Here is a 12,461-nt window from a genome sequence, read left to right as displayed (position 1 = left end):
AAGTTAGCAGGACTTGATTTACTAGATAGATATTAAGATTTATTTTGTAGTTAGCACATTGTGGTGTTAGCACATTGTGGTGTTAGCACATTGTGGTGTTAGCACAGGGCTAAGCAAAGAGATCAACAGAATGGAATAGATATCTTGGAAATAGACTGTCACATATGTGGACACTTGATTTTTGACAGGATCACTATGGAGCAGTGGTGAAAGGGCTTTTTAAAGAAATGGTGCCAAGACAGTGGGCTTTCATAATGCAGAAACAAAATTGACTCCCTACTTCACAACATATACAACAAATCAGTTCTGGGTGGACTATAGACCAAAAATTTTTAAAAAATAAAAGTTTTAGAGAAGAATATTATCTTAGTCCAGGTAAGATTTATCAAATAAGATACAAAAAGCACAGAACATAAAGGAATAGTCATAGTACATTATGATCATCAAAAGACACTATAGAGTGAGAAAAACAAATCTGTAAAGTGAAAGAATATTGTTGCAACACATATAACCAACGAAGGTCTTGTATTTAGAATGACATTGATTTTTTAAATTATATTTTTATGTATAATTATCTATTATAAGTATAATTAGATAATTTTATATATTAGAGTCAGTAAGAAAAAATACAGCTTAATGGAAACAAAGATTTGAACGGGCATTTTACAAAAGAAGAAATTCAGATTATTAATAATTATGAAATGGTGTTCAACCTCATCAGGAGTCAGTGAAATGTAAATTAAAACCATTATGAGATTTAAGTGTCCTCCTTAAAGTTGCAGAAAATTTTTAAGTCTGAAAATATCAAATGAGGTTGAAGTTGTGGAGGCGTGGTGGAATTGGAACTGCTGATGCAAGTATAAATTGGTACAATCGCTGTGGAAAAGTTTGGTATTATCTAGTGATGTTGAACATATGCATGCATATGTGTTACCTAGTAGTTCTTTCCTGTATATATAGGGAGAGAGACAAACTTGTGCATGTGACCCAGTACACATGTGCAAGAGTACTTGAAAAAGTTTATGGAAAAATTCATACCATCTTTTAATTCTATTTTTCCACAAATTTTTGAAGTACCCTCATATAAGAATCTTATGGCAGCATTGTTTGGAATAGTCCAAACTCAGAACTAGACCAAATGTCCATCAGCAGTAGAATGAGAAGATGAATAAATATTCCACTGCAGTGAAAAGAAAAGAACCACAGCCACATGTACTGTCATGGGCACATACTACAGTGTTGAATTGAATAAATCAGACATAGAAGAATATATACAGTGTATTTTTATTTACGTATAGTTCAGAAGCAAAATTCTTTTTTCTTTTTTTGGTAGCTGGCTGGTAACAGTGATCAAACCTCGGACCAGAAACAAAACTATATTGTCTAGAACATGCATTCTCAATGGGAGTGACACTGTTTGTTCTCTTTGGTGGCAAAATTGATTGTTGGGAGGTGAAAAAAAAAAAAAAAAAAAACTTAGGTATTACAGTGGTTATGGCCCTCCAAGCTTAACCCTAACTGACAAAAGATCAGTGCTGTAAAACTGGTGGATAGACGACTGATTGGAAGACTTTGAAGTGCTTACTTGATTTTGAAGTCATCACAAGAGGTGGTCTGCACATGCCTATTGGTTGCCATTGGCTGTTTGTGGATGATGTTTATGTCCCTCAGTATTTTGTGTGGTGTGACTTTGGTTTTTAAAATTGAATAAAAATATTTTGTTTTATTTAATTCTAGAGAAGTTATTCAACTCATCATTAATTATACAAGTACTGAAAAGAAAAAAAATGTCAACAATATCTTAATATCTAATAGTTAGTTAAAAGTTATCTTTTTATAGCAAGCAAAAGTTAAAAGTTTACTAAATATTTTAGGAAATTAATTTCTTCCCCCCCGCCCTATTTTTTTTTTGCAGCTGGACAGTACAGGGATACAAACCTTGACCTTGATTTTACAAGGCTGTACTCGAACCAACTATGCTAACTGGCCGGCCTAATTTTTTCAGTTATTTTACTTTTGCTGGAAAAATAACAGTTTTGAACAGTGTCTGAACAATTTGGTTGCATTGCTATTATTATATATTTATATAAATGGTAGTTTGCATATGTAATTTGATGCATCACAATTCGTGTAAGTAAATAAATTACATTAAAAAGCAAATACAGTTTTAAGGTTAAGTTCACTTCCAGTAGCCTTTAAAATTCTACTTTAACTTCTAACTTGAAAATGTTTAAACATTCATAACTGTGCATTAGATAAAAAGAGTAAGCTTTATATATTCTTTTTATGTATAAAAACACAGATACACATTCCATTATGTGAACAGGCTGTATATCCACGGTATTAAAATTTCATAGGGGAGTGAATAGAAGAAAATTTCTGAAAAGGCTCATTAGGATTGATAATGAAAAAATAGAAGGTCAGTAAACACTGGTCTAGAAATAGGTACACAGGTGGTAAAACTATAAAGAAAAGCAGGGAAGTGATTACCATAATATTCAAGTTAACCCTGAGGGAAAGGTAGGTGCTGGGTGTTTTCTAGAGTGCTCACTATGGTTTATTTACCTAGGTGGGCCACTCAGATATTTGCCTTGTAGTTATGGATTAGTCTATATGTTCATGTTTTATATACTTTTCTGTATAATATTTCACAGTGAAAAGGTTAAAGTAGTTTGTAGACTTTAATTTAAAATATAGAAATTCAGAATGTTATTTGGATTGTATATATGCATGATTGTGAACTAAATTTCCAACTTAATAAAATTTCTTAATTAAAAAATATAGATGTCGATTGATGAAACTGAAGAAAAACAAATGCTAATTTTTTTGTTTCCCCAGATGGGCCCAGTTCTTCATCCATCCACTAATGATCAGAGATGCAATTGACCGTGAAGTTGAAGCTGTTGATAGTGGTAAGAAAAGTGCTTTATGTCTTACTATAATTTTTCTTATATTGAACTGGTTATTTAGCACATTTATTATTCTTTATCACTAGGCCATTTTATCTTTATATCTTAAAGGGCAAAATTGAAATAGATGTGTCATGTCTATTCCTGAAGTCATTAAATGTCTAATTCAGTATAGATTTGAAATAAATAAAAAAGATGATGGACTTTAGTTTATTCATCCTTTGTTTTTTTGAGGGTTTTACCATAGTGGCTAATCTTTTACAGGATAGGAGCCTATTACTGTGTGTTAAAACTTTAAAAATTCACTTAACTCTTTTTGTATGAAGAAACATTATCTCTGAGGCTTTATTTTAAGTATACTGTTCTGGTATTTATATAGCTTGTCCTTTGTTAGCTACAAGGATACTTCAAAAAGTTCATGGGAAAATAGAATTAAAAGATAATACAAATCTTTCCATGAACTTTTTGAAGTAACCGTATATATGTGTAGGTGCTTTGTGGCTTGAATTTTGGTTGTTCTGAAAACAACTGTGATATCTTTGTGGATGAAGAAACTAAGTCCCTGAGCAGGAAATGCATTTAATTTTACTTTTTGACTGTTTCTCTTATCTTTGGGATTTAAAAGATGAAGGCAATAAGCAAAACTGGGCTTAGTGGGTCAAAGCTTTATTACAGCTGTGCTATAAATATTCCTTAATTATGTAGTACCAATAGATACCACCATTGTCGAGTAACACTGCTTGCTTTATTTTTGCATTAGAAACATGTAATATTAGACTTGGGAGGACTTCTAATCCATATAGGTCAGGCTTGGCTTGTAGCAACTACAGAGTTAAGGTCTCTGTCTTTGTTCCTCTTTTTGTAGTATTTTCCTCTTTGGCTTGATTCAGTGTTTAGTTCTAGTAACGACTTACTGCATTCACTAGGCTGAGTAAACTGCAGATGGCTAAAAAGAGCCATCTGTCTGGAAGTCAACAGACCTCTGTTTAACTTACAGAAATGACACTAGCTGTGGTCCTCAATTTATTTGAAAAGAGCATGGGATGGTTACATTCCTCCTAGCTCTCCTAGCTCCTTGTAATCAAGGGTTTGTTTTCTTCATTTTTGTTACTTGCCTAGCACAGTGTCAATTTTATCTTACACTCAGATAAGTATTTGTTGAATGGATGAAAAACCAAAACAACTAAGGAAAATTTTAAAAGCCCTTCCCATGTTTTGAGACCTAAGAACTATTATGTGTTTCTTAAATGCTGTCTAGTATGTATGTTTTTTTTCACACAAATATCTAGGGTGGGTTGAAATCAGTGTTTAAAAAAGCAGACCTTTAATTTGATTATACAAGTTTAAGTCAATATCTTATTATGCTTTGAAAAAGTATGCAGAAATATTTAAATATGAGTATATACACATACTCATATATTTGATATTTACACAGACACATATATATATACACATAGTACAGTTTTGGTTTAAGGTGAACTTAAGGTAAAGATCTTGTTGTGTTTTTGTTTTTGTTCATTTGTTTGTTTTTAACAATAGGAAACCTATATTTTAATTTGTGATCTGACAGTTATAAGTGATGTAATAAATTACTTAAATACTCATTACTGATTTTGAAAGCTCAATAATCAAGTGGCATTTTTTCTTGTTCTATTAAATGTGACAGTCTTTTTTCTATCATTCAGGTGTTATTTGTTTCATTAACATCTTTTTAGTTGGCTGCATGCTTAGATGACCAATTCCATATATAAGGAGATGAAAGGAGGTTCAACACTCTTGGCAAATTCATCTTCCTATATGGTCATTTTCCTTTTCCTTTATTCATCTCTACCTGCTTATGGAAGAGATTCTTTCCTGGCTTTTTAATGTACTGACTAGTGCTAACTTCATTACTTCATCAGTGTTCCTTGTATTGATAATCTGTTTTTGGTATAATCTTTCAATGGAATGTGTGTATATACATTTATAAGCGTTTATTTGCACAATGTAAATAGATTGGTTCATGTTTTATAATTTTCTTAAATATATTTGATAACAGAAGTTCATGTAACATATCAACACTGTAGATTTTAAAAATGGGATTAATATATTGCTAAAAGAAGATTGTGGAGAAAAAGTTATCTGCAATAATTAACTAAAGAGTTCTCACATAAACATGTATAATTGCCTATATAACGTGTTTTAGTGTTTTAGATGTATAGTCCTTGAGATCCAATTACCTCTTAAATGTCCCATCTTCCACCACCATATTGGGGGTTAAATTGCAACATGAGCTTGGGGGGGACATTTAAACCACAGCATCCCGCACCTGGGCCCCCAAAGCTCAATCCCTCTCACATATAAGTACATTCATTTCATCCTCATATCCCCAAAGTTTTACCTTGTTCCAGCACCAACTCAAAAAGGTCCAAAGTCCCATCTGTGAAATTAAAACAGATTACTAAGATTCAATGGTGAGAAAGGCATAAAACAGAGATTCACATTCCAAAATGGAGAAGTGAGCCAAAAGGAAGGATTAACAGGTCTGGATCAAGTCCAAAACATAGCAGGGCAGGTATCAAGTCTCAAACTGGAGGATAATCTACTCCCTGTCTGGCATCCTCTGCACACTGATGTAGCGATTAGCCCTCCAAGTCCTTGGGCAGCCCTGCCCCTATGGCTTTCTTGGGCTCAGCCAGTGTTCAGCTCTACCAGACTGGTGTTCCACACTAGTAGCTCTACTATTCTGGGGTGTTGGTGATGGTCTCGCTCTCACAGCTCCACTAGGCACAGCTCTGATGGGAGTTCTCTGTTGCAACTCTGACCCCACATTTCTGCTTAGCATTGCTCTAGTGAAGACTCTCTGCGTTGACTGTGCCCCTACAACAAATCTCTTCCTCTGCTCCCAGGCTTTTCCATACATCCTTTGAAATCTGGGTCAAGGGTGCCATACCTCACAGCTCCTTGCATTCTGCCAACCTGTAGACTTAACACCACATGGACACTGCAAAGGTTTCCTGCTTCCAGCCACACCTGGAGCCATTTTAACTACATCTGGGGCAACTAGAGCTGCTGGGGTGCTGGGAGCAGCATCTCAAGGTGACTCTGGGCCACGAGCCCATGGAAAGTACCTCAGGCCTGTTCTTCAAAACTGTTCTGTCTCCCTAGGCCTCTGGGCTTGTGATTGAAGGGGCACCCTCAAAGATCTGTGAAATTTCTTTGGGGTCTTCCATTCTCCTGATGATTACTTCTTTCTGTACTAATCTCCTTAGCAAATGATCTCTGGGCTACACTCTTGGTTTCCTCTCCCGAAAACACTTTTTCACTTTTTACATGGCCAGGCTGAGAGTTTTCCAATTTTTCCCCCTCTTCTTCCCTTTTAATTATAAATTCCACCATTATGTCATGTCATGTCATGACTTTGCTGCCATAACTCAGTATAGGCTGTTAAAAGTATCCATACAGCTGCCTGAATGTTTTGTTGCTTAGAAATTTCTTCTTCCAAATACCCTGGGTCATTACTTTTAAGTTCCACATTCCATAAAGCCCTCCAGCAGGGACACAATTCAGCCAAGTTTTTTGCCAGTTCGTAAGAAGGGTGATCTTTGCCCCGGTTTCCAATAAGCTCCTTCTCATTTACATCTGAGATCTCTTCAATACAGTCTTTACAGTCTGTATTTCTGTTAGCATTCTGGTCACCAGCATTTAACCAATCTCTAAGAAGTTTCAAACTTTCCCTTATCTTCTAATCTCTCACAAGAATATAGGCTTTCTCTAGCCTGTTCCTCCAAATTCTTCCAGCCTCTGCTCATCACCAGTTCCAAAGCCATTTCCTTATTTTTAGGTATTTGTTATAAGCAACACCCCACATCTTGGTACCAATTTTCTGTATTAGTCCATTTTCTGCTAATTCATTCATGGAGTAATGGATTAATGGTTTGATGGGATATCAGGGAGTGGTTCTGATGGCTTTATAAGGATTGCAAGTGAGCACATTAACTCTCTTGCTCATGCCATCCTCACCATGTTATTGCCTGCATTGCTAATGGATCCTGTAGAGAGTTTGCACCCAGAAGGCGGCCCTCACCAGATTGCCTCTTGGACTGTGGGCTTTCAAGCCTCTGAAACTGTAAGAAATAAATTTTGTTTCTTTATAAATTACCCAGTTTTCAGGTAGTCTGTTATAAGCAATAGAAAATGGACTAATATAGCTTATAACTAAAGTATTTTCTTGCATATACTTACTTCTGCTTCTTTCTGTCTATATTGTTACCACTTTAGTTTCCATTCTCTCACCAAGTATAACAGTAATGACCTCTAACTAGTTTTCTTGATTTTGTTCTTGGTTCCTTTTAGTCCATTCTAGACATTTGCAACCAAATGAACTTAAAGTCCAAATCTGATAATGTCACTTCCCTGTGTAAACATCTACAATGCCTTACCATTACCCCATGATAAATGATTGCTAACATTTATTGAACATTATTGTGTGCATTATAATGATTTTTATTACTCCATTATTTTACTTGACATATGGCAAAACTGAGGCTTGGAGGCGTAAGTAATTAACCCAAAGTCCCAGAATGAGTTATTTCCCAAAGCATTCTTAGTCAATAACAACCGAATGATTCCAAGGTCCATATTCATACGCGTGCAATACTTCTTCCCAAAGGTATTATTGGACGCTTTCAAAAATTGTTTTTTGCTTATTTCCTCAGCCTGATCTCTTGCCCCTGCTTTGATTCTAAACTTTGTTCAACCTCATTGACTTTCTGTTTTCAGAGATGCCATATTCTCTTTCCTTTTTTTCTCCTTAAAATGTTTTGTACATTTCCATTTCTTTTTCCTTTCTTTTCTCCAGAAAACTCCTCTATTTGTCCTTCCAAGTCTCAGCTTAAGTAACCCCCTATCTTGAGTCACCCTGGTAATCCCTTCTGATGCCCACCCCCAAAATAAATTCACACACACAAATAAAACAAAATTAGTTTAGGTGACATTTTGTGTGTTTTTTCTTTTTCTTTTCTTAAATACGTAAAATTTTATTTGAGTTTGTTGTTTTAAACAAATCAATGTATTTAAAAAATTAATTGATAATATATCATTAGAGGACAGTTTTATAGAAACCACAAAGAGCATGAACACAAAAAAATTTTATGCAACACACAAAAGTATAATAACTTTATGAAACTTAGAACTCCAAGGAGTTTACAACAGAGCCCAGTAGCCACAAAATTTTTAAATGGAGCACAGATTTTTTTCAAGTCCTAGGAATCATTCAACCTAATGTTTTTAATGACAAATGAGAAAGCCATAATAATAATAATAATAATAATAATAATAATAATAATAATAATAATAATAATAATAATGGTAGCATTTTACTGAGGGCTCATATGTGTCCCTCACCTGTCACATGTACAAGTATGTGTACCCACCTAAGAACACACCCTCACTCCTGTTCTTCTCAATCTTGCTTTACCTTTTTCTTCCCAAAAGCAATTATTAGTTTGTAATATACCACATAATTTACATATTTATTACTCTATGCTCATTATTTTTTTCATAATACCCTGTATGTGTAGCAATTAACCACAATGAATTGTAATTTCCCACTGGACTCTTAGCTCTGTCAGTCATTAAACAACTCCACTTGCCACTGTACTACCATTGATTTCATTAAGGTATTTCTTGTTTTAAAGCATTTGAATTTACAATTTCCATACTTGGAAAACTCTTCCCCCAGATATTCTTATGACATTATCCTTGCTTCATTTGGATTTCTCCTCACTTGTCATCTCCTCAGAGAGACCTTCTATGATCACTCTGTCATGACTCTCCATTCCCTTACCCACCTTTATATATTTTTCTTTATAGCACCCATCACTAACTGACATTATATTAAAGTATGTCAATTTATTGTTTGTCCTCCCCTACTAGAATGTAAACACTTTGAGGGCAGGGGCTCAGTCCCTTTTATTCACATTTCTACCTCCAGCAACTAGTTTAGTAGTACTTGATACACAGTAGGTGTTCAGTAGATATTTGTTGAAAGAATATATCTTATTTAATCTTTATAAGAATCCTATGAGTTAGATACTATTAACTCCATTTTATAGATGCAGAAATGGAGTCAGGGAAGTTAGATAACTTCCTCAAGTTTGTACAGCTTAGTAAGTGAAAGAACTAGCCGTCTTCATCCATTTGGGCTGCTGCAACAGAATATCATAGACTGGGTGACTAATAACAGAAATTTAGAGGACTCAGTTTTAGAAGCTGAGAAGTCCAAGATCAAGGCACTGGCAGACTCAGTGTCTGGTGAGGGCCTGCTTCCTGGTTCACAGCTAGCTACCTTTCACCCTATGTCCTCACATGGAAGGAGGGTGGGGGAGCTCTCTGTGGTCTCTTTTATAAGGGCACTAATCTAATTTATGAGGGCTCTGCCCTCATGACCTAATCACCTCCAACATGTCCTACCTCCAGATACCATCACATGGGGATTAGGTTTCAACATGTGAATTTTGTGGGGTCACAATTATCGTCTATAGCACTAGCCAAGATATTTCTAACTTTAAAGTGATTGTTCTTCTTTTTCCTTTTCTTTCTTTTTTTTTTTTTAAAAGATGACCAGTAAGGGGATCTTAATCCTTGACTTGGTGTTGTCAGCACCATCCTCTTCCAAGTGAGCTAACCGGCCATCTCTATATAGGGATCCAAACCTGTGGCCTTGGTGTTATCAGCACTACACTCTCCCAAGTGAGCCCAGGCTGGCCCCTTAAAGTGATTGTTTTTCACCATCATGCTTTATTATCAATATAGTTCGCTTTGGAGGACATTTACACCACATATATAACCAAGTTTCTAGATATAAGGAATTTAACATTTTGTTAGTACTTTCTTCAAGAAAATCTTGGACATAGCATTCTAGAACTGAAACTTCCAGATCATTAACTACCTTGTTTCATTTGAAAAAAGGGAAAAAATCTAGAGAGGTGACTTGATTTACCCCAAATTACAGATTATGTTAAATCATAAGCCAGGTCTAGATCATTCAGTTACCGCGTCATTCTTATAACACGTGATTCATAAAGTTGTTACTTCCTTGCATTCAGTTCTGTAAGCTTGAATTTCCAGATAGTAAAAAAGATACTGAATTTCATGTTATTAAAAGTGTTTTTTTATAACTGACAGAATATCAACTTGCAAGACCTTCTGATGCAAACAGAAAGGAAATGTTGTTTGGAAGCCTTGCTAGACCTGGACATCCTATGGGGAAATTTTTTTGGGGTAAGATACTAAATACTTCATCTTATTTCATATTTTCTAGTTAAGGAAGATTGAGAATAAGGAAAGTTGATAAAGAATTAGAAATTATAAAACTAAGGTAGCTAAGTATCTTTTACCTTTTAGGTTAGTTAGATAGTTTTTCAAATAGAAAGTCATTAAGTATGCCTATATTTGGTCCTCTAACATTGGATATAGCAAGAATAGCACCCTCACATATTGTGAATGCTTTCTAAGTGCCAGGTACTGTGCTAATACTGAGCGAATTATCTCATTTGGTTACTATCACAATGTTTAGAGGTAGTACAATTATCATCTCCATTTAAAGGTAAAGAAACAGGCTCAGGGAAGTTAACTAATTTGCTTAAATCGTACAGGTAAAGTAGTGGATGTGGGATTTGGGTATCTGTTTATCTGATTATAAAGTCTATGCTCTACCCCAATCTGACATTTCCATTTACCAGCAGAGACTCAGCAATGATTTCTCTAATAGTTTTTGAACTGTGACCTAAGTTTGTTTAACTGGTAAGCTGTTTAACTGATACCCGTTTTTCATAACGGCTTTTTACTGGTTATAGCCTGATATTAATCCTGTTGATCAAAGAGTAGAATCTTGGATGAGTTGATCTAAATTATACTTCATTCAAAGGGTGTTTTTCTTCCCTGTATATTTTGTGGAATTAGGCAGATTTTTTTTTTGGTGTTTGGGTGGTAAGGGAATGAAAGACAGAATATTATTAAAATAGAGAGAAAACCTGAAATAAATACTAGATCAATTACTAAGCAAGGAAGCTTAGGCAGTAACTGTCTGTTGTTAAAGTATTCCCAACAAGAGATTAATTCCTTATATATTAAAATATACTTCAAAATTGTTTCTTATGAATTTTTGTCTTATACTAATATTATTGTTATTATTACACACTGGTTCAGTTTTCTTGAGTCACTTGGGTTATTTCATTAGTTATATATATAGTAGCATGCATTGTTGGTGTAGAAGACTTTCAACAAAGTGAACTTAGTTATTTCTATAATCTTTTTCATGTTTTTACAGGAAATGCTGAGACTCTCAAGCATGAGCCAAAAAAGAATAATATTGATACACATGCTAGATTGAGAGAATTCTGGATGCGTTACTACTCTGCTCATTACATGACTTTAGTGGTTCAATCCAAAGGTAATATTATCTATTATGGCCCTTAGAGTTACTCTGAAGTGGTGCTTTCTTAGGATTTGTTTGCTTGGATCAGTGTTGCAATGTGCTGTTAATTACTTTAGTGCTCACCCTTAATACAAGCTAAAGGGAATCAGAATTTGGAAGATTGTCACAAAGCAAGTGGCAAAGCTCAGGGAAGCACAAGATCATCTGACTCTCAGGCAAATATTTTTTCTCTTATAGAAATAGGTCTTATCTATAGTCTATAAGTATACTAATGTATATAATGTCTGTAAGCATACTAATAGGTCATGAATTGGTCTTTTAAGCCACATTCAGCTGCTTTCTGTATCTGTGGTTTTACATTTAATCTATATTGGTTATAAACTCTTACAGGGCAAGGTGTCTGTTTGCTCATCCTTACATAAGGGCCTGTAGAATGGGGCATGGTTAATTGAGGTTGATCATAGTGATGATGACAGAGGTGTCTTAAATATAAAAGACTGATGAGTACATCTACTGTTTTTCTTTTTTTATCATTATCTTCAGTAACTCATGTTAACTTTTTCTCATTAAAGAAACCATGGTAGCTTTCTTTTTTCTTTACATTTCAACCTCCTTAGGCTATTTTTCAAAGTCAATCCAATTGCTAAACTATTCTTTTTGATGTACCTAATAATTTGCACATTTCTTTTTTGAAAAGCTAATCCTCTCATCCTAATGTGATTCTTTTAATAAAATTTTGCTCTCTATATTGTAAAAATTAAGGTCAAAGTTGATTTGGCACTTTACATATAAAATATTTTTGTACTTATTATCAAAATTAGTCCACTAAAGTTGACTTGAATGTTAAGTTATGGATGTGGTATGATAGATTCTTTTGTTCAAATTGTAAATGTGTTTCTAGATCCCTTTTATGTTTGTTAAAATAGACAATTCCATATTTGGCATATAAATTAATTTATAATTTTAATGAATTATTTAGAAATTATTTTATGCATATGCATTTTTCTTCAACTAGGTATTCTGTTTCTTTTACTTTCTGTTCCTCTGTGATGACAAATATAAGATTCTTATTTTAATTAACACTTATTGCAAATTTTAAAAGTTAGCCCTAGAGTTTTGATAAAAATCATTTA

General features: G+C 34.3%; 1 protein-coding gene across 2 annotated transcripts in view; it reads left to right on the top strand.

The window, feature by feature from the left end:
• Positions 1 to 12,461, top strand: part of NRDC (nardilysin convertase) — a 93,725-nt gene that overhangs the window by 39,523 nt on the left and 41,741 nt on the right. For both annotated transcript variants that reach the window (XM_063104391.1, XM_063104389.1), the window contains 3 exons: positions 2,839 to 2,912; positions 10,077 to 10,172; positions 11,221 to 11,343. In XM_063104391.1, coding sequence (XP_062960461.1) covers positions 2,839 to 2,912; positions 10,077 to 10,172; positions 11,221 to 11,343 — 293 coding nt within the window. The remainder of the gene's footprint in view (positions 1 to 2,838; positions 2,913 to 10,076; positions 10,173 to 11,220; positions 11,344 to 12,461) is intronic.

Source organism: Cynocephalus volans, chromosome 8 (assembly GCF_027409185.1).
Source record: "Cynocephalus volans isolate mCynVol1 chromosome 8, mCynVol1.pri, whole genome shotgun sequence".
In the NCBI taxonomy this organism is placed as follows: domain Eukaryota; kingdom Metazoa; phylum Chordata; class Mammalia; order Dermoptera; family Cynocephalidae; genus Cynocephalus; species Cynocephalus volans.
The sequence above is the reverse complement of the archived record's forward strand: the minus strand, read 5'-3'. Positions and strand labels throughout refer to the sequence as shown.